The sequence below is a fragment of the Doryrhamphus excisus genome, chromosome 5 (genome assembly GCF_030265055.1).
Source record: "Doryrhamphus excisus isolate RoL2022-K1 chromosome 5, RoL_Dexc_1.0, whole genome shotgun sequence".
In the NCBI taxonomy this organism is placed as follows: Eukaryota; Metazoa; Chordata; class Actinopteri; order Syngnathiformes; family Syngnathidae; genus Doryrhamphus; species Doryrhamphus excisus.
In genome coordinates, this window is record NC_080470.1 from 13,949,098 (window position 1) to 13,971,742 (window position 22,645).

Here is a 22,645-nt window from a genome sequence, read left to right on the forward strand (position 1 = left end):
TTGAAGTTGCTGGTGCTTAAAAACTAAAATACTTTAGTTTGTGCTATTTTTCCATGCGTGCTTACCAAGGTCCCAATGGGGTCCCCAAGGCGGCTCACTACTGTTTCCTCCGCACCACCTGTTTGAGGTGGAGCTCACTCTCGGCCGCCACAATGGGCAGCTGGTTCTTCAGGTGGTATGAGATCAGGTGGCTGATGCTCTCAAATAACATGTCTTTGGTCCGCACCTTGGAAAGCAAGAGGGATCCATCCTCACATGATCCTGATAGATGCATGAATAAATAGGAGTGGTAAAGTTGATCTGCACTCACCACTCCCTCAGGGTCCACCAGAAGGAGATGTTTGGGGAAGCCACAGTGCATGCCCGTCAGCACGTACTGACCCAGGTTGGTGGTGCTCTCCCGCACCAGGAAGTCTCCGTCTCGGACTAACAGTTTTTCGGCATCTCGCCGGCTCATGCGGCTGTGATACCAGCTCTCCTGTCTGAGCTGATCCTCATTTGGGGCCACCGGGGCCCTGCGCCGTGGAGGACTCGGCCACTGGTCCTCCAGGACCTGGATGCCCCCGCATTCAGCCATAGAGACACCAGCGCCAGCCTCGTGCAGCTTTAGGGCATCCTCAAAAGGTCCTTCAAAAGACCATGAGGATTGATAATTACATACACTAACTCCAAAGGATTATTATCTTATGGCAAATATCAGGACTCACTCATGTCAAAAAGGTCCTTTTTGGGACTGTCGGGCCCCCTGAGCCCTCGCTGTCCATCGGGGCCCAGAGCCAAAGAATCCAAGTTCTCCAAACTCTGTGTGTTGACATACTGGTGCTCCTCGTAGTCCTTGCTGCTCTGTGCTTGGCCGTCAGCACAGAGGTAACCATCTAATACATACGTACGTACAGACACACAGTACCTTATTACTGTTCTATGGCTCCCCCTAGCGGTGACCAATGTTATTGCTCCACAAGAGAAGTACTGCTGGGTTGCAGAATGAATAAAATATAATAAAAAAAAAGAATACATAATAAACAAGTGTTGCATATTTCACAAATAGTGAATAAAAATGCGTAAATATGAGTACATTTACAGTATATAAGAGGAATGTGATGAATCAAGCTGCGTGAATATAGTGTTTAAAAGTATAAATATGACCAGAAATACATTTTATATCAATACATTTTCATATCTAACTTTGTTTTCATTCATTTAATATGTACTGAAATACTTTCTACTTTGAAGTCAAATATGTTTGTGAAACAGCACTCAGTATGTATCATTTGTATATTATAGTACATATATTTGTAAATATATAAAAAATTATTTCATTTAAATTAAATATGTGGCACAAGAACAATAATAAAAGCAAATATTTTTAAAAATTGTAGTAAAGTGTAACTCCAATAATTGTACCGAGATTATTTAATAAATGAATGAATAAAAGATCCAGGAAAAAAAGTAGTACTCGACTAATGGTAAATGGTGGTAATTCCAAGTGTACAGTATCGTCATAGTCTGCTTTTTATTGTATTATTCTCATTCAACTATTTCATTTTTACGAGGTAGAAGAACGGCACAATTTACCCTACTGAATCAGTGAAGAAATATGCGGAAGTAGTAAAACAAATATCATGATCGTGAAATATCACGAGACTAGAAAAGCAGATCAACGCCAAGCGCCATACTTCTCCCATATTTTCATTTATTGAAATTCCTTGGGCATGAAAACATACCATGGTTCACATAAGTGTCTACCCATGAAAATACCACACCAACCATATTTTTTGTGATGTTACATGCACAAATTCTGAAAATGTTCCTATCCTTCAGAGTTAAAAAAATAATTTTTAAAAATTCATGTATCCAGACGGCAATCCCGATCACCCCAAAATCAGTTCATCCATATCCAATTTCATCCAAATCCATTCAGAAGCGTGCAAGTTATTTTGAATGCAGACAAACAAAGTGATAACCGCAGACAAAACATAACCTCCACGCTGCACTTGATGTTATGCATCATTCACCTTTAATGTAATTGAAAATAAGCTTTCTAGAAAATGGACGGAAGAAAAAATGTTTTTAAAAAAAAACTACAAACGTTTAGAAAAGTGCATAATGTACTGCGTTAACGGTTGTAATTTTTGAAATACTAAATAAAAGGTTAAGTGTCATACTACCATATAGATGTCCTACTACTACTATTTTTATACCTGACTGCTGTGCCCCGCTTTTACTCTGGTTGTAGCTGTGTATAAATGAATGAATGTTGTATTTTAATTCATCTTTTACTTTGTTTACTTGCTTTTATTCAACTTCAAGTGTCTTTGAGTATTTTGAAAAGCGCTATACAAATAAAATGTATTATTATCATTATTATTATTATTATTATTATCGCCTCTAGAGGTCTCACCTGAGCCACTGGTTGCATCAGTATCCCAATGAAGTTCATAGCAAAGCTGACTAGCATGGAAAGCCGCTTGTTCCCTTTTTGCTGGTGAGCCCATCTGCACACACACACACAGACACACAAACACACACACACACACACACACACGCACAGACTTTTAAAGACAACCAATTTTTAATAATGTATGAACAAATCTCTCATCTCTTCCTCCCTCCCGTAATGTAGTTTAGATGCACTCTATTTGAAACTCAAGCCACAGCATGTCCGCCTTGTTTGGAAAGAGAATCATAGCAATTACACTGGGGTTAAAAAGATCTAAGGAGGCTCTTGGTGTTGTCATATTTGGCATATCAGTAGCATCAGGACATATTGGGGTTTGTTATTATTTGGCAATCAGCAACATGAGGATGTATTGGGGATTGTTATTGTTATTATTTACCTGCGCCACAGCAATGCTCTGTGGTTGTGTGAAGATGTGACCCTGCTGGGATTTACTCGGCCGGAGTCTTGTGTCCACCACTCCCCCAACGGGAGGCTCCTTGCCCGGGATGCTGTTATAGTAGTCGTGCTCCGAAAAGTCGTCCTCCTCTGCCCACACGGGCTCCTCTGTCCTGAAGGGCCTGAGGAAGAAGCAGCAGCTCAATGCTAAAATCAACATATGGATGTGAAGCACTTATTGCTATGTGAGGTAGTATTAGTGTCAATGATGATGGTGGAGGCCTTCAATTGGATCAAGCAGCTCAGATGACATCTTCCACATCCGAAGGTGATCTATTTAAGTCTGAAGTCTATTTATAGATCATCATGTTTCCTGATGTGTACATAGTACATATTCTTGTGTATGGGTGGGGCTACCCACGCTAATGTCTGACTGGTCCAGGGACAATTTATGGCTTTGTGGTTAGAGTGAACCTGCATCTCTCTTCATCCAGCATCTTTGTGGAGGCGGGGCAACTCGTGAGTGGACACAGAGTGCTAGCGCCAAATTAGCCCGGTGAGAACGCAGATGCTAATATGGATGAAGGCACAGAAGCACTGGTGTAGGAGTATTTGTACTGTCATCTCTGATGTCAATGTAGTGATTTCTTTTGTAAAGCAGTTATCTGGGCTTGGTTGACCAAAAGGATGAAGCCTCATTCATCTAACGCACAGTCGAACCTCTGTTCTGTGGTTTTCTATAGAGATGCAACAATGAATCAATGAATTAATCCATTGTTTGATTAATCGACAACCATATTTTGGTGTATGATTGGTCATTATTTGATGTCAAAATGTAAACATTCTGTGATGTCAGCCTGTGAAATGTCATCCATGAAAGCAGAGCTATTGTCTTTGTCTTTCAGTCCAAACAAGTGATGGATGTTTTTGCCTCTTTTCTGATATGTTGCTGACCAAAGCAAAGCCTAACTTATTGATCGAAACTGCAAGCTTCAGATGATTAGATTGCAGCTTTACATTTGCATACAAATATGTCTCCAACTGGCATGGAGAAAGGCACACGTGTCCACTTCCTGTTTACCTCTCCAGTGATGTCTTAGGCGGACTGTGCAGATATTGCTTGAACTGCAGCTCAAAGGCTTGGCCGATGGTGCTGATGACACTCTGGGCCAGACCGTCGGAGCACTCCAGAATATGACAGGCTGGCAGGGAGGACGACAAAAGAATCCATCATGACGGAGTTGCTACTTCTCCTACAACTAAGTGTGTATTTTTAGGACATACCTCTCTGATTGACCGGGTCTTTGGCCACATATGCAACGTAATCCGGTGTGTCCTGCAAAATAAAATATTAGATAAAGCCGCTGCAGACATCTAAAAGATGGCAACAACAAGCTTGACTTACTGTGTCTCCACCAGAGGCAAATGAGATGGACTGCATGGGGTGGTGTGCTAACATCTGGAAGACACAATCAGGACACAATCACCTCTTAATGTTGGTCTTCATAGGACGTCACCATACACTCACTTTGTTATTGTACTGAGAAATAACCCAAAAATACTCTAAAGTGGGAATGTCAGGATAGCAAATCCTGCTGGATGATAATTCCCCTACATATTATTATCCATAGATATGACTGACACACTTTTTGGAGGCCATGCCAACCCTTTAAGCAAGTGTGCAGCGATGGATGTTAATCTTATTACGTTTGTAGCTTGCCGCTTCCGCCATTGTTGACACTGACACTGTTAGCAGTAGCTTTTTGCATCCCTTTGATACGTCGAATGGTCGGATATCCCCACGGAAAAAATGGAGGAGGAGAGGCTGCATAGCCGGAGTGAATGGTGAAAAAGACGGTATAAAGGTCACTGTATAAAGATGGCATCAACCATGTTGGGGAATGTGAGATGGAAGCGCTAACGGCACCATTATTGCACTGGAAATTGAACAGTATATTTAACTCTTTCTGTATTTATTTTAAAAAGAGAATATACTATTTTATTTCAGTGGCTCTTTCTATACTATTGTTTACATTGTAATAATAATTTGTATACATATTTGGCTTAGATTTTTGTCGAAATTCAAAATATTGATATGTATCATAATATCAATATTCTACCTAAATATATCATTATATGAGGTCCATATCACCCAGCTCTACAGCACCATTTTGCAAGGTTTCTCTTCACAATATTACATCATGAACATGGCGGTTCCATTAGCATTAGCATTACCATTAGCTCCTTCGGTAGTGTCTTTATCATTAGCATTAGCTGGTTTGGACCATGGACATACTGTATATAAACGCCGCATCAAGTGGGTTTGTCCACTGCTGTGATAAGTTAACGTTACCGCTATATTGGATGAAGCAAGGCTGCTCTGTAAATGAATACTTACTTTTATAAAACGTCTCTCTACAAAGACATTTAAGCTAATACCTCTCGTTTATACATTCATATACGCACTAATATACTCACGAAACAGGATAGCACCCAAACAAAAAATCACATTGTACTGTTTCCAAAATATATTAGTGTTTGTGTGAATATAGAAACGAGAGGGATGAACTCACATTTCTTTGTAGAAATTCGCTTTATGAAAGTATGTACATTTACTTGTATTCACTCACAGCGCAGCCTTAACCCATCCAATATGGCGGCGACATTGACGTACGGCTCACAGCACGATGCGGCGTCAATGTACGTCTGTACCTCATGAGCTTGAAATACACATTTCATAATACATGTAAACATTCAATGACACACTCATAAGCATAAACTATGTATTTGTAGCAACAAATACCTGAAAAGGGGACATTATTGGGGAAGGACAAATGGACACAGCCGTTCCACCAGCCAGGTTTGGAATGAGTGAACGGGAGGAAGCAAAGTGTGATTACTATGGCCACAGCGCCATGCGCTCTCTTTTGGTGAACTCGGGTACTACAATAAAGCTTACATTTTCGGATATTACATTAACATTATACATTTTTTTACTGTATTCTTACTGCTGTAACTAACTATTAACATTTTAAGTAGGGAATATGTACACTGTGGATATTAAGGCAATTATGAATATTAAACATTATTCTGCAACACCCACTTAGTGCATATTATTCGATCTGTCGCACACAAGTAAATGTGTCATAATGAATTCCTTATGGTGTTGTGTTTATGGAGTAACCAGATCTCTTTGGTGTGGGGCAGTTATGATTTGGCTAGCAAACGTGTGGGCAGACAATGCTGTATTCTTCCCTCTATCCTGTTACAGCGTATGATTAATAGATGTAGATGCGGTTATAGAAGTATTATCTGGAAGGCGGCAACAACATGTGGCCAATGGCAGCGTGCGTCACGGTTATAGCTTACCTGGCGCGTGGTCGGAATGAGCAGGCCGAGCCCGTCTATGGAAATATTGACTGCGATGCTCATGCCGGCAAAGCGCAGGTTGCTCTTCCCCATGATGGACTGAAGCGCTTTGTTCAGGGCCTGTGGAATAACAGACGTGTTATAGTTCATTATTATTATAGTGAATAGAAACGCTATTGTTTGTAACAAAAGGAAGATGCATTGATGACCTGACTGACCTTTTTCCTCCAAGCACCTTTTCCGCCTGGCACAGCATCACACAGTCTGTTAATGGCTTCCCTTCATCAAAGAAAAGCCAAAGGTTTAATTTATAGCGGGAAAACCAGCATGCAATTACTGTTTGATGTTATCCTGGGCATCGACTCTCACTGGCCTCTTCATTAGGTACACCTAGGGCTGTGTGATTCATTGAAAAATGAAAAAAAGAATCCAACCGTTAGAGCTACTCAACTATTTTAGCGGTTATTCCCCGAAATTAATGGTGGTTTGTGGCAATTAATACTACAATTTACAACTGTGATAGTAATATAAGGTGGATATTTACAACATAGACATAGGACGGTTAACAGGAGGAAAAGAGGGTTGTGCAGTATCACAAGATTATAATATTATAATACTACAATATTAATAGTCCATGCCAAAATTACACCCGGATGGTACTGCCGCAGGACAACATGTCGCAGTGTTTGTCGCATTTTTGCTGGACTGCAAAATATGTTGAGGAGGTCGTTAGGGAAGTAAACAAGGAGGGACGCTCACATACTCCGGATATCCAATATGAAACACTTTCTTAAGTTTATAGAATAAAGCGTGTTAGCTTGCTGTGCTAGCGCCGGCCGTCTGGATGTCTCTCCAGTGTTCCTGTTTGTAGTCAACAAAGAACCATAGGAGTGTAAAGATGACTATAGGGGTGTTATTTCCTTTCTACAGGGCTCTAATAATGTTAAAAAGCCTGCATTTAGAAAGTCCTAAACAGGTTTTCTAAGCTCTAAGTATGAAAATATTCTGTTTATTAACATTGGAACCTACTTGGAGGAAATTCAGCGATCACGGTGGGGTCTGGAACCAGTTAAGTTGGGTCTGGAACCAGTTAACCACCATAAACGCGGCACGATGGTATTTGAAATTGTTGATATGGGAGCTTAAACAATCAAGTGAGATTATTAGTGGCAACCAAATGGCTAATGTGTCGCAGTGTGGAAAGGTCTGAGGTTGAACGTGGACAAAATCTATGTATTCGCTCCCTCAGGCTAAAGTCAAAGGTCACAGACCCATCCCGGATCACATGTCAAGAAAAGATCTGTTCACCAAAAAACACCAAGCCTTTTTATCCCTTTTTATGACCTTCTTCATCAGCATCATCATCACGTACATTGTCTTTTTATGTGTGGTTCCCAGGAATGACATTTGGAAAAGAGGGAACGGAGGCCGGCGCTCATTGCCTGGCCGTCATGGGACGTTGGGGACAGCCTATCGAGTGCTTCGTAAATATTTAAAAAGCTGTCTCGGGTAAAGGTCTCAGGCAAAGGAAGCCTGTTTAGAATTACTCATGGTGGCGTGGGGAGAGATGAGCGCCTGTTGTTGTTGTCGTCGTTGCGTTTGTGAGCCCCGGCGCCAATAAAAATGCCGGGTGTTGTTGCTCTTTAACACGACGGACAAAGACGGCAATGTGAGCAAGTCTGCATTCTTCAAACGTACGACACCATGGCTTTTCCAGGACAAAAACTCAGCAAGTTTAGCTAAAAAAGAGGCATCAGTTAGCCTGGAAAACTGCTACACGCATTCCAAAATAATAGCCAAGGTTTTTATTTGATTGGAAGCGGTCCATAATTGGTTGTTTACATGACTTAATTCATTAGAGTTAAGAATAAAAAAAGACATAAATTAAAATTATGTATATAATATATTCTAGATAATTTGTATTTTTCCATCCATCTATCCAGAAGACTCTTATGACTAAAACTAAGAGGAGGAACCGTACCTCGCACGGATGTGGGATACCGGGGCCTCACCCTGGAGCCAGGCCCGGGGGGAGGGGCTCACAGGTGAGCGCCTGGTGGTTGGGCCTTCACCCATAGGGCCCTGATGAGCCCAGCCCGAAGAAACCACATGGGATCTCCCCCTCGTAGACCCACCACCTATGGGGGCAAGCATAAGGGTCCGGTGCATTGTGTGTTGGGTGGCGGTCAAGGGTGGGTGCCTGGGCAACGTGGTCTTCGGCGGCCATGGAATGTCCCAAAAACGTCTCTGGTGGGGAATGTCTCTGGTGGAGAAAGAGCCTGAACTTGGTTCAGGTTGAGATATTCCGACTAGACATAGTTGGAATCACCTTGACCCACAGTTTGGGTTCTGGAACCAAACTCCTGAAGAGGTGCTGGACCTTGTTCTACTCTGGAGTTGCTGCAGGGGAGAGGCGGCAAGCTTATTAATAGCCCCCCGGCTTGGTGCCTCTGTGTTGGGAGTCAGCCCCGGTGAACGAGAGGGTCATTTCCCTACGCCTTCGGGCTGGGGAAAGGGTCCTGACTGTCGTTTGTGTGTACGCGCCAAACGGCAGCTGGGAGTACCCGGCCTTCTTGGAGTCCATCAGGGGGGTGCTAGAGAGCACCCCAGCTGGTGACTTCGTCGTTCTACTGGGAGACTTCAACGCCCATGTGGGCAGTGACAGTGTGACCTGGAGGGGCGTGATTGGGAGGAACGGCCTCCCTGATCTGAACCCGTGCAGTGTGATGTTACTGGACTTCTGTGCGAACCACAGTTTGGCCATAACTAACACCATGTTCCAACATAGGGATGTCCATAAAATGAAGGACATAAGGACACCCTAGGCCGCAGGTCTCTGATCGACTTTGTAGTCGTATCATCAGGCCTGTGTCCGCATGTGGTTGAGGTATCTGGGGTGGTCAAAACGCTCCTCAGTGGCAAAGCTCCAGGGGTGGACGAGTTCCGCCCAGAATTCCTCAAGGCTCTGGATGTTGAGGGACTGTCTTGGCTGACACGTCTCTTCAACATTGCGTGGAAGTCGGGAACAGTACCTTTGGATTGGCAGACCGGGGTGGTGGTCCCCCTTTTTATGAAGGGTGTGTTCCAACTATTTTTGTTTTATGTTTTATTTTGTGTACTATATTGGGTAATACAAATATAAAGGTGACTATAGGGGTGTTATTTCATGTCTAGGGGGCTCTAATAATGTTCCAAAACCTTATTTAAAAGATTGTAAACAGGTTTTCTATGTATTAAATGTCTTATTTTCTCTTATTTTGTGTAGTGCATTGGGTAATACGCATATAAAAGATGAATATAGGGGTGTTATTTCATGTCTAGAGGGCTCTAACAATAATGTTATAAAACCTGTGTTTTAAAGATTGTAAACAAGTTTTCCATGTGTTAAATGTCTTATTTTTCTCTTATTTTATGTACTACGTTGGTAATACACATATAAAGATGAATATAAGGGTGATATTTCATGTCTAGAGGGCTCTAGTAATGTTCCAAAACTGTATTTAAAAACTTGTAAACAGGTTTTCTATGTATTAAATGTCTTACTTTCTCTTATTTTGTGTAGTACATTGGGTAATACGCATATAAAAGATTAACATAGGGGTGTTATTTCATGTCTAGAGGGCTTTAATAATGTTAAACCACATTTAGAAAGTCATAAACAGGTTTTATTTTGTGTACTATATTGAGTAATACAAATATAAAGGTGACTATAGGGGTGTTATTTCATGTCTAGGGGGCTCTAGTAATGTTCCAAAACCGTATTTAAAAGATTGTAAACAGGTTTTCTATGTATTAAATGTCTTATTTTCTCTTATTTTGTGTAGTACATTGGTAATACGCATATAAAAAATGAATATAGGGGTGTTATTTCATGTCTAGAGGGCTCTAATAATGTTAAAAAGTGTATTCACTTGATTAATGTTGAATGAAACTTGGTGGAAGTATGTTTGTAGTAAAAAAAGGTTGATATAATTTCTCCATGTTTTCATGTGTTGTGTTGTTTGGCGGCCCCTCCCTCCTGCACGACATTACACCCTCCGACATGATCCATTCAGCGGGTTGAAGCGGGACCACTGCAGCTTTCCACAGTCATTAGTGAACACCATCAATAATACATCTCACCCCCGCCCCGCCCCCCTCATCACTCCATCTCACCCCCCACCCCAATTCACTTTAGCCTCTGCAGGCTCAGATTACTGCCAATCGATTGAGGGAGAGGAGAGAGGGGGAGATGGGAGGGGGGGAAGCAGGCGTGCTGTTACAACAATAACATCATCATGCGTACGGAGCATAAAAACAGCAGCTTGCGCCATCCGTGCATCAGCCTTTTCTGCAAGGCCTCGCTTGGCAGGTTGATTCCCAAAAGCAGCAGATGATTGACTCCCAACGTCTGTCTCACCGTCACACTGCACCTGCTGCTGCTTTTGTACCTTATGACCTTGACAGTGACCTTTTATCTTGTCCAGACATGCATACGCTCCACCTCACTGTGCTTTCCACGTACAAGCGCTCTGCTGACTGACATCCATTCTACTCATTCAAATCATTGACTTACTTTTGGATTGGACTATCATTGTCTTGCATTTTGCATTCATTTGTCACTTTTTATTATCAAAGGAGACCATCAGTGTCGGTACATACAATATTTGTACTACACTGTATCAATGTATAATTACAACAACAGACCAATGGAGGCTACAAAGACTGTCTAAAGACTACGTTCAGAGGATGCTTTCAAGAAGGATCGAGAATAGGGGTCTCAAACACTCGGCCCGCGGGCCACTAGTTTGAGGCCCCCGCCTTGATATGAAAGTTTAATATTAGTGCGGCCCGCGCAAGTTTGATATGGATGCTGTATGGTATCATGTACCCAGAAAAAATGATTACGTTTGATTCATGTTCATGTTAAAGGTTAAATAACTGTTAATAGTTATCCTCCCTATCCGTGTGGAAGTGGTACGTTTTTGGCTATTTAAGTTGAAAGGAAATAACTTGAAGGCTACCGTTTAGGTGGCTAGCTCTCTAGTTTGCGAGTTAGCATGTGTCTCAAGACCCTGCAGTTGCGCAATATGTTGTAAATAAAAAGAGTATAAAAGTGACTATAGTCGTGTTTTGTCATGTCTACAGGGCTCTAATAATGCTTTGTTCATTTTTATCTGAAAAAAATAATTTGTCTACCCACCAACTATATGTGCTTTCTTAAGTTTTTATTATTTGCCGTTTTATTATTATTATTATATTTATTTATTTATTACTGATTGGTTGATTTTCTTTATTCTTGATTTGTTTATTTATTTTTCATCTTATTTTGTGTAGAAAAATAAAAAGTAAGATATTTGAGAACAGTAGAATGTTTTATCAGAGCTTTTCTTGTAGAAAATTGGAACCAAAGCAAAGTTTTTAAATTTTTTGGTTTTTAATAAACAGGGTTTTTTTTTTTTTTGGAAAACCTGATGCGGCCCAGTCTCACCCAGACCCGAGCTCCAGTGGCCCCCAAGTAAATTGACTTTGAGACCCCTGATCTAGAAGAACAAAAATGGGAGTGTGTGTACAGTGCCAAAGATGTGGATGAAGAATACGAACACTTTTTACATGCTTCTATGAAGCTGTACGATAAGAACTGTCCCTGGAGAGAAAGTTTCAAGAAGCAAAAGAAAAACAACCAGCCATGGATGACAAAAGGACTTACTAATGCTAAAGAAGAAGAACACACTATACAGGAAATTCATCATTCAACAGGCTAAAGAAGCAGAAGGAACATATAAGACTTATAAAAATAAGTTGACTACAATCCCAAGCGTGTGTCAATCAATCATGACATCCTAATAACTAAATTAGAAAGGTACGGAATAAGAGGATTAGTTCTGAATTGGGCCAAAAAGTAATACGTAAAGCTAGGAGAACACACACCTGCAAGTTCATATATTATGTGCGGAGTACCCCAGTCAATACTGACATCTTCAAAGTCACAAAAGATTTAAAGCTGGTATTATTTGCAGATGATACCACTGCTTTTTGTTCTGGAGGGAGCACAGACGAAATCATTAGGTCAGAGAAGAAATGGTCACGCTAAAAAGATGGTTTGATGGTAATAGATTTTCCTTGAACCTAAGTAAAACTAAAATCATGCTGTTTGGTAACAGCAGAAAGGACACGTACCAACAAATACAAATAGACGGTGTGGACATTGAAAGGGTGAAGGAAAATACATTTCTGGAGATCACAATAGATGAAAATATGAGCTGGAAGCCTCATATTACAAATATACAACATAAGGTGGCCAGAAATATTTCAATATTGAACAAAGCAAAATTTGTTCTCAATCAGAAATCACTCCACACTCTTTATTGCTCTCTGGTTCTACCATATCTTACTTATTGGTGGAAATATGGTCTAAGTGACAAACCCCCCCCCAATAATAATAATTTAAAAATTAATAAAACTAAGTTTTTAAAAAACTTAAATTATATTAGGAAAGCAGGAAGTGAACAAATGTAACAGTTACGGATTCTAAAAGTACCAGATGGAGGGGTAGGATTCAATAAGATTTACTTCTTCCTACTCCTTTTGGACATGTGGAACTGGGAACTGATTATGGGATGCACTCAATTGGAATCTGATGCATGTTCAAATGAAATAAAACCATTACCATTACCATTACCATTACCACTTTTAGTGTTTTTATGCTATATACTTTTTGTTACGGTTTGTTTTTCCTCATTTCATGTCATTTTTCTTTTTATTTCTTATTTTGCTGTATCATGACTTTGTGGCTTTTAATTATGATTTAAAAGAAGTGGAGATCTGCTATATCAAATATTATTTTCTATTTTCATTTTTAAAATGTGTTATTGTTTCTAGTTTGTAAGTCATATTTTAATATATAATTACTTTTTGTATAATGTAATCCTAATAATCATATAATCACTTTTTGTTATTATCATTAAAAAGAGTTTGGTAGGTTTATAAATGATAATAATAACACACAATATTTTATTTTATTATAATTTTTTGTCATTTTCCAAATTATTTTTTTGATTTGCTTTTTTGAATTACATTATTTTTTTATAATTTTCATATTTTTTCTCATTTTCTCAATTTTCTATGTATGATAATTTACTGATTAGTTGTTATTAAAAAGAGGTGTAGATCTGCTATAAACCGGTGCGTTTGCTGTCAATAAACAAATATGTTAATGTCTAAAGATTTTATATTCCATTTTCATTTTTTAACTTGTTATTTTTTCTAATTTTTAACTCCTATTTTTATTTATAATGTCACTTTTTGTGATTAAAAAGGTTTTGGGTAATTTGAATAATAATATAATATGAATACATATACATTAAAAATATAATGTGAAATCAATGCATAGTATAATAACAGTATAAAATATTATAAAAACAATACATATAGTATTAAACATACATATAGTACATATGGTATAAAAACAATACATAGTATAATATTAGAAAAAGAATAATGAGAAAATGTGAATTTGTGTACTCGTGTGTATAGCAAATATATTTTAATCTAATAATCAGAATGATAATAAGGATTATAACATTATTATTTGTGTATCATTTGACATGAAAGAGAGGATCTTTGCATCTTACCTGGTCACCTGAGTGCGCGTGTTGAAGTCCAGGGATCGCATTGACTTCAGCACTTCAATGCAGCCCATGTACTGCACACACAAACACAGCAGAGGTCAGCATGTATGTGGGTTATGCACATTCAGTCACAATGTTGTGCAAAAATAAACACTGGAATTGTGTGTGTAAGTGTGTGTGTGTGCCATTGTGGGTCTCCTCGTGGCATGGAGTCTATTTACAACCCAGCAGCATCTTGGGCCCACAAATAGAGCATCCCAGTGTACTCTTTTGGCCGGTAGCCAGCTGAGCGGCATCCTAATGGCCGTCAGGTTGAGGTGCTGATGGTACCCTGACTGGATTGGAAGCACTGAGATCCAATTTGAGCAGCTCCGTCACAGAGTGACTTCATCCAAGCAACAGGACTGAGGCTTCCCCAGCTTCAGAAGCACATTTAAAGATGGGGGAAGTCTTTCTTTCCGCTTTGTGGACTGGATGCATGGATCCATGGATCCATCATAACACACGCTCACTGCTTTCCAACACATGCCTTATGGTAACTTTGAAGCCCCAACAACCTCAAATCATGTGAATAGACGGTGATGTACCATCAGGTATCACCATGTATCATCAGTTATCACATACTACAGTATTAATTGGCCCTGTACCCTAGAAACCGCCCATGAATGATACAGGAAAAGGCCGAAATGATACTGTGTCAAAGCCCAGGGCAGTGATACTGATAAAATATAGAGTTTAACCATGTCCAGTATCAGCCCCCGTAGTTGTCCACTCAAAGCGCGCTGCTCTGGTATCGTGCCCGTGAATCAACCAATCTGAGAACAGTGCACGAGTGCTTAGTGCCTAGCGCTTCTCCAGTCACCAAAAAACCCAAACTTGATTAATGGAACTTTAATTGTCAGACATTGATAAGATAAGACTATTGATAAAATATTATTGTTGAAATATTTGTGCAATTATTGTGTTTACACTGTTTAGATATAATACATGTAATAAACTGAACATTTTCTGGAAACAAAATGGTCTTTTGATTAAATAGTACGTGATAATAAGCTCATGATTAAATAGTATGTGATAATAAGATCATCACATGGTTTGTCTGGTATCAGGCCCAGTATCATGCCCCCGCGTGCCAGTATCAGCCCGAGACCGATACTTGGGGGCATGATACCTGGCCTGATACCAGACAAACCATGTGATAACCTATAAGTATCACCATATATCACCATGTATCATCATGTATCACCATATATCACCATGTATCATCATGTATCACCATGTAGTAGCGTAGTAGTAGTAGCATCACGTAGGACTTAGCATCAGGTAGGACTAGCGTCACGTAGGACTAGCATCACGTAGGACTAGCATCACGTAGGACTAGCATCATTTAGGACTAGCATCACGTAGGACTAGCATCATTTAGGACTAGCATCACGTAGGACTAGCATCACGTAGGACTAGCATCACGTAGGACTAGCATCCCATTCATGGGCGTGTCCGTGTTGGTCGCTCCACGGTAGCAATAAACACACAACTGAAGCGCCGTCGAATGCGGGAGCAAACTTTATTTCTTACATGAACTCACACTCGTAACTGCAGCGAAAAGAGAGCCCAAAACGAAAACTAAAAGCTTCTTCCTACTGCCTGAACCATTCGGGTGCAAACACCTTTAACTTTAATAGTTCCGGGATGAATTGTGTACGAACCACCTAGCACTTAACAGTAAAATGTCACCCTGACACAAATACATGCAGCTTTACACACCCAAACGGCACGAAAAGGCACGACGATGACCCCGACCAGGCAGTGCAACCTCCGTTCTATCACATGACGCCAATGAGTGTGATTAAATGTAATTGAATATAGGAATGAATGGTGCCTGTATAATGCCATTAGAGAGCCTGCTCGGGCCCCCGCGCTCTGCTAATCAGAAGTCATGTCCCGAGGTGGGGGAGGAGACCTGACAGCGGGGGCGGGCTTAGCAGCAACAACCTCAAGCTGTGATTTGTCGTCGCACAATTGGAGTCGGCAAGAGTCGGTGTCCGAACTTGTTTACCTCCTTGAGGGCGCACTAATCCCTCCAGATTTTCACCCAGGTAACACAGACGTTAAACTAGCATACTTATCCAGTTTCCTCAGAAGGAAACAATATAATTGTACAACAGCCACATTTCATTTATTCATTGTCAATAATGAAATCATTTTTACGTATTTATGTTTATATTGCTGTGTTGTCAGCGTTTGATGGGTCATTTTGTTCTGTTTTTTCACGCCTTTTTGGTCAAACAGAGCTCAGCCAAATCAGCAACCAATCACCAATCGGCTTCAACGCTGCTGTAGCAGCTCCCTAAATTTTCTCCTAGTAGGTCCTTAAAAACAATCAAGTGCTTCTGTTTTAGATAGGATCTTTGGCTCAATATTATTGAAGTACGTTGTTTTAAAAGAGCTCTTCTGTCTCATATAGGATCTTTGACCTGTGTTTTTGTAGTTTCTTCTGAAAAAATAGCAGGGCCCTCCTGTCATCAACGACTCCTGTTTTGGACATCACTCCTTAACAACAGCATAGCGCTCCTGTCTTATATAGGATCTTTGACTGGTGTTTTTGAAGTCGGTCCTTAAAACTTTGCTGTTCCTTTCTTATATAAGATCTCTGACTTGTATTTTTGCAGTAAGTCACTAAAAAGAGCAGAGTGCTCCTGTCTTTTATAGGATCTTTGAGTCACATTACTGTCTAAAATACAGTAGGATCTTTGTTTTGGTTTTACAGTACATCCTAAAAAACAGAAAAGTGCTCCTTTGTTGTACAGGATCTTTGACTTGTAATTTGTCAGTTAGTGGTTAGTGCCACTGTCTTCTACATGATCTTTGACTCATGTTTCTCATAGAGAGTTATTGTCATATAGAGGATCTCTGACTAGTGCTACTTTTCCAGATACTGTGTGGAATGTAAACAATGGCGAGTATCACTCCCGTTAGGGTGACGTTGGGGAGATGACTTGGTCATGTGACGCCTGCTAAGCCAGCAGAAGAAAAGGAAAAACAGCCTAGCAAAGTGTTTGATGCTGGGAATCATCAACCCGGACTCAATGAGCCACTCAAGTACCCGGTTCCATTTTGGAGCAGAGATTAGACTCGGACTCACCCTGACGATGTAGGAGGCTCCTGGTCCTGCGATCTTCTTGTCCGGGTGCAGCCACCCTTGGGAAGGTTTATGGATGAAGCTTCCCTTCTGGCTCATGTCCTCTCCGCCAGGCCACATGCCCTCCGCCCTCGTCCTGCGACTCACCCCCGTTCTGGAGCCGCCGTGTCCCCCGGGGCTGGCCGTGACGTCCCCGAATGTGTGCCCGCTAGAGTTGGCCACGACTCTCTGCCCCCGAATGGCCTGCAGAGAACACGGGGTGACGCACACCGGGTCACAGGAGTTGAGCACCGCCGCCAGGCTGGCCACGGGGCCCCCGGCTGAGGACGCGGCTCCGTGCCTGTGCGGGGACGAGGAAGAAGGTGAAGGGGATGCATGGGAGGACGCCTTCCCCGAGTCCTTGCTGGAGCTGGAGCCGGAGCTGGAGTTGGATGGGCTCCGACTGAGCAAGGAGTTGGAGAACTTCCACTGCGGCATCTTGGGGATGAGCATGCAGAAGGTGGTGGTGCCGTCCTGCTCTCCGTCCAGGCAGGGGGAGTCGGCCAGCGCGCCGTCGGCCCCCGCCGAGGACGAGGACCCTGGGTCCGGAGGAGGCGGGAGGAGGCTGGGGGCGGAAGAAGGGACCACGGGGGTGCCCACGACTTTGCCGCTCATGGCTAAGCTCTGCATCAGGTCATCGGAGGAGGTCACTGACTCGTTGCGAAAGCGGTCATACTTTGGCTTAAGGAGCATGCCCGGAGGATCCACCTGAAGCTGGAGCCAAATGCCGTGGGGGGGTGGGGAAAGGGGAAGGGGAGGGGGTAAAAACAGTAGAGGGAATATCTTCCAGGCGGAGTCTTATATCCCGGTCAGCCCGATGCTGAGTGGTCCTCTCAGGCTTTCACGCATCCTGCTGTTGTCTCTGTATGTGGGGGGGTGTGGGTGGGTGGGGGGGTGTGTGGGAGAGCCCTCCTTCCTCACACTGCCTGGGGCCGGACCGCTTGTATTCTATTGTATGTATTGCTCTCTCGCTCTCTCTCTCTCTCTCTCTCTGCAGATGATGTCATCTTGGTAGCCCTGCCCTGCTGCTCTCAGACAGCATTAGCTAAATCACATCTGTCTTATTGCCACCAGGCGCTCTCTCACACACACACACACACACACACACACGCACACACAAACGCACACACACACACAATAGCTGCAGTTTTCCAGTACATCCCTTCAGCAAATGAATAACGTGATCCAGTCACAGCTGTCAATCCACTCAAATATTTCATCACTATCAACTGCATTTTGTGACCCCGCCTCTTGCCCAAAGTCAGCTGGGATAGGCTCTGGCATACACTCTGATGAGGATGAATGAATCATTGCTTTTTCTACATAGTTAACTCATAATTAATAAGTATTTCTTTCAACCCAAATGCCTGATCCCAAAGACGTTCTTTTAAAGAGGTGATGATGTAACTACACAATATGTTGGTGCCACCTTGTGGCTGTTTTGACTGCAGTCGTGTCACCAGCTTCTGGGGGGAATTGATATTTGGCTAACTATACATGGCAACATTAGTGTCAAAGTTATGCTTTGAAATGTATCTTTTCACAAAAAGATGCTTTAGTCGGGAGCTGATATTTCCCTGAAACTTAACTATGTTCCACTGCTGGTTACTAAAGAACAGATAAAGGTAGAAACAAAGCGTTTTTCCTGATGAAAGATGATTTCTTGCGGTAGGCTCCATGGTTTGGTAGCCATAGAATACAATATTCCGTGTCTTTGAAAAAGTCTGGCATTGAAGGAGTTTATCCCAGATAGGAAGATGTTTTTATTTCTAATAATTAGGGATGTAAAAATCGAGACGCATCTTGGTACATGAGTTAAGATACGATTTTTAAAATGATGTAGTTTAACAAACAAAACAGTTCTATTCGATATGATGCGGTTCTATGGTTCTGTTTGTTCATGTAGACAAGAATCTTACATTGTAAAATAAAGAAATTGTATACGAGTATCGTTCTTACAATATACTGTAAAAGAGCACATCATATCCCCCAGCATGCTGTGAGGCAGGGGTCCCCAACAATCAGGCCTGGGGAAACATTCACGTCCAATGATGAAATGCTTAAAAAATGTGTAAATAACAACATCAAAATTTATATAAATGGATATCAATTTTGGTAATAATATTTCCAAGAAATCCCATGCATGTTTAACACGAGCGGAGACTTATCCCACTTTTTTGACAGTCCCTGAACGCACCATCTAACTTTGTCCCATTCTGCATTTTAAGCGGAACAAATATTGAGCAAAATGGAGAAATAAAAGAGTATTTTGATCGGTAAAGTTAGCTTCTAGTTAGCTTGTTTGACGCCAGATTGTTGTTGCCTGTGTAGCTTGATCTGTTGTATGCATTGCTGGTCATTCTGTTCTTTTGTCTTCTTAGTATTTCTTCCACTCTACTCTTACCTTTATTACTTTCTGTCTTTTTGTCCGGGAAAGTATTTTTTCTCTGCTGTGTTTTACGTTGTATTTTCACCCCTTGTGGGACACTTTTGGAATTGTGGTGTTGTTCTCCGAGTCGAGTGACGGCTTGTATCTAAAAACACTGCCTAGCTGGAACACCGACATGCCAAGGTGCCACCGTATAAATAACAAAAGTGACAAATACTACTGTGTAGCTGGACTTACCAATCAAAATACCCTTTTTTTTCTATCTCCGTTTCTCAACGATATTTGTTCCCACTTGTGGCTCCATGTCCACCGCCGCCTTTCCTCAAACTACAGTGTGGGCCGAGGTGGATGTGCGAGCGTTAATCACGCGTCAGAAAAATGTCTGTTTTTGTTATTACATTGTTCAAAAATGGTTGAAAATGAGACTGGGTGCTAAATATGAATATTAACGTGGCAGTGGTGGCCAGCTGAACGCAACATATGTGTAACGTGTGTGTAACATGTGTGTAACATGTGTAACATATGTGTGACATGTGTAACATATGCGTAACATATGTAACACAACATCACATACATGTTGTATACAGCATATTTAGAATATTGTTTTTTTTGTTGATATTGTGACGATATCAGTAGCTGATGCTACTTGAACCTATTTTTTATTTTTCATTCATTCATTCATTTTCTACCGCATATCCTCACAAGGGTCACGGGGGGTGCTGGAGCCTATCCCAGCTGTCTTCGGGCGAGAGGCGGGGTACACCCTGGACTGGTGGCCAGCCAATCACAGGGCACATATGAAGAGCTTGCAACCAAAAGGCGCTAAATCCATTTTGACTGATTTTGAGAAAATCAATGATTTTTAATTACGCACATATCAATCTATTTGGTCATCAAGTCTATATTGCAAATGAAAGAGCTATCAATATAGGTCATAAAATGCATGCTATAAAAATCCTGCACACACCATGTATTTTATATATTCTTTTAATTTTTTTTTTCGGATTTAGCGCCTTTTGGCTGAAATGATGGATTTAGCGCCTTTTTGGCTGAAATAAATTTGAAGTCACCTTTAACTTCTTCAATGGCATTGTTGTAAAAGAATGTAAGGTGCTTTAATGTGCTATGCTAATAAAATAATTACAACACAGAAGCCATTCTCAACATACAATACAAAATAATTATTATGAATTAAATGAATAAAAATGTTATTAAAAGCAGTGCTCATATTTGACTGCACCATGAAGGTGACAGTGACAAAAATCATCTCATTACAAACTCTTTACATTGTATGTTTTTTAGTACAAGTAAAATAATGTTTCTCATGAAAGTTGGAGGTGTCAAGGTAGAGACATGCCTTTTATGGCGTAAAAAAAACTTCCATGTTACAGAATACTGTAAAAACACAATTTGTGTTCTCCTGAATTGCATAACATACTGTAACTATCATACGTGTACTTAATGTACACAAACAAAACAGGATGCGCACTGATACTGGCTTTCTGTATGTGCAGTGTCAATTGTATTCTTCTCTCTGATTGGTCAGATTATCAATAGATGGGAAACTTGGGCCAATCAGAATAAAGAATAAAGAAAGGGATTTAGCTCCTTTTGGTTGAAATCTGAAATGGAAATAGCGCCTTTTGGTTGAAAGCATACATTTCATATCACTTTTTTTCATATTTTTTAAAATGATTTCAAGACCAAAATATGTGATTTGGATACACATGACAGAGGTCTATTAAACTCATGAAAAACATGCAACTTAGTGAAAATTGGATTTAGCGCCTTTTGGTTGCAAGCTCTTCATATAAACAAGTTTTTATTTTTTTCAATGTAATTTGAATGTAGGTAAATATACTGTGATAAGCAAATATTTGTATTGGTATATTGTTTATATGGCTACATGTATCTTCATTTCTATTGTGCAGAAGCAATGGCATCTTAGGAGTCACACATTGAAATTCTTAAACTTTAAATAATCAGGGTTGGGCAAACTTTTTGACTCGCGGGTTGCATTGATTTAACAAAATTGATGGGGAGGCCAAATTATGTATTTTACACGTAACAGTCCACCTGGAATTACTGTATCTGTAAAAGTGTTATGCAATCTGCTATATGTGCTTGTGTCCCTTTTTTCAGGAGCACTTTGTAAACAGCAGACCGTGTCAAATAACAAATTTGATAAAACAGGTTACCAGGATAAACCAGGTTGTATGGTAAGTTTAAATGAAATACTTTGGAAAGAACAGTCGGGCCGTATTCAAAACTTGTCGGACCAAATGTGGCCCCCGGGCCGTATTTTGCCCACCCCTGCTTTAAATGGTCGGATGAACAAAACCTAGCATAAAAATCAACAGAAATGTCCAATATTGATTTGAGGGATGCATACACGTGTACTTCATGTCTGCATGTTAAGGCCACTCTAGTCTTACCTGATGAGTACATTTGAGCAAATACTGTGAGTATTGATCCTATAATAAGTCCAGATAGTCAAAGTCCAAAGTCAGCAGAACAAGGACGAGTATTAGAGGCGGGATGACATTAAAGCTTACCTTTTTACGGCTGGGAAAGGAGGGAAGGTCCAGCTGACTTGGATCCAAGTAGAGCTTATAAGACAACAAACTAATATTAGTGTATCATATTACTACAAAAACCACACCAGGGGGCTGCCGGCCCGCCCCTTTTTTAAACACCCAATCACATATCTGGTGAGTTTAGCATGCGGGAAGTTACTAATAAACCAAAGGTAATCAATAGATGTTACAACAACAGGAATGAGGATCATGAAAGTGCAACAATAATAAGAATCATAACAATAATCAGCTTGAGTGGATGCTAAGAGTTAATAAGTCACCTCCCGCCTTGGCTGATTTACATGAAGAGGTCAGGCTGTGAATACACCAGCGCTCATTAGCAGCCATTAACACACACACACACACACACAACCAATGGAAGAACATGTACGCCTTCACACACACAAATGTCGGCCTACAGCATCGGCTGGCAATTTAGCAAACGTTTTTTGGACCACGTTTTAATGCCTTAACGCCTCGTGTGGACCAACAAGTTCTTCATTCATTCCAGCCCAGACACACTTGGACACACACAGTGAGGATGACACAATGAGTAATAATGGATGAGGCAAACTCCAAGTGGGTCTTTTCAAGCGCTCCACCCACTTTATTAGGTACACCTGCACAATCTGTGCTTGGCCGTGTCCTTTTTTATGGATGACGTGGGAGACAAAACTACCAGAAACT

General features: G+C 41.0%; 1 protein-coding gene across 4 annotated transcripts in view; it reads right to left on the reverse strand.

Moving 5' to 3' along the window:
• shc2 (SHC (Src homology 2 domain containing) transforming protein 2) overlaps positions 1-22,064 on the reverse strand; it is a 26,120-nt gene extending 4,056 nt beyond the window's left edge. Inside the window, exons 1-13 of one of the 4 annotated variants that reach the window (XM_058074345.1) lie at positions 21,938-21,986; positions 16,958-21,004; positions 13,819-13,889; positions 6,424-6,484; positions 6,206-6,325; positions 4,242-4,295; positions 4,121-4,172; positions 3,918-4,038; positions 2,838-3,018; positions 2,402-2,495; positions 708-875; positions 311-627; positions 66-226 (exon numbers count right to left, since the gene is read on the reverse strand). In XM_058074345.1, coding sequence (XP_057930328.1) covers positions 98-226; positions 311-627; positions 708-875; positions 2,402-2,495; positions 2,838-3,018; positions 3,918-4,038; positions 4,121-4,172; positions 4,242-4,295; positions 6,206-6,325; positions 6,424-6,484; positions 13,819-13,889; positions 16,958-17,686 — 2,097 coding nt within the window. In that variant the 5' untranslated portion in view covers positions 17,687-21,004; positions 21,938-21,986 and the 3' untranslated portion in view covers positions 66-97. The other 3 variants (XM_058074347.1, XM_058074346.1, XR_009129962.1) reach the window with 3 other exon arrangements.
• Positions 22,065-22,645: the final 581 nt, after the last annotated feature.